The 458-nt window shown below is 35.6% G+C and overlaps 1 protein-coding gene across 1 annotated transcript in view; it reads left to right on the top strand.

The window, feature by feature from the left end:
- The window catches only part of LOTGIDRAFT_229515 (hypothetical protein), a gene marked incomplete at both ends in the record, with an annotated part of 11,893 nt that overhangs the window by 8,391 nt on the left and 3,044 nt on the right, over positions 1 to 458 (top strand). Inside the window, one exon of the mRNA XM_009066817.1 lies at positions 156 to 254. Within this exon, the coding sequence (XP_009065065.1) occupies positions 156 to 254 (99 nt within the window). The remainder of the gene's footprint in view (positions 1 to 155; positions 255 to 458) is intronic.

Here is a 458-nt window from a genome sequence, read left to right as displayed (position 1 = left end):
GCCCCCCCCCCCCCCCCCCACCCCCCACCTAAAAAAATCATGTATGCATGAAAACTCTTGGAATGCATCAGTATTTGATTTTTATGAAAATTGAATTACATATATTGAATAATTTATGTTGAAAATATTCACGATATCTTATTTTCAATATTTAGACAGCAGTAGAACTACTAGCAATAACAGAAGATAATTTACAAATAATTGGAAACAGTTTGATGAGCAGCACTATTAAATCTAGGGTGGCTACTTTGGAGGTAAATATAATTTCTAGATAAGTTTCAAATGGTTGTTTTTCTTTGACGATAAACCATGTGTTAGTATCACCAATGTATAGAGCTATAGTCTTACATAACCATGGAGAGAGGTGTCGTTTACTTAGTATAGTGGCGCGAGTAAGGGTTCACAATACGGGGGACGGGGTACATGAATGATTTTATTCCCTTTATTGTATCCCCTAA

Source organism: Lottia gigantea, assembly GCF_000327385.1.
Source record: "Lottia gigantea unplaced genomic scaffold LOTGIsca_8, whole genome shotgun sequence".
NCBI classification, from domain to species: Eukaryota; Metazoa; Mollusca; class Gastropoda; family Lottiidae; genus Lottia; species Lottia gigantea.
Note: the sequence above shows the minus strand (reverse complement) of the source record. Positions and strands in the feature narration are given on the sequence as shown.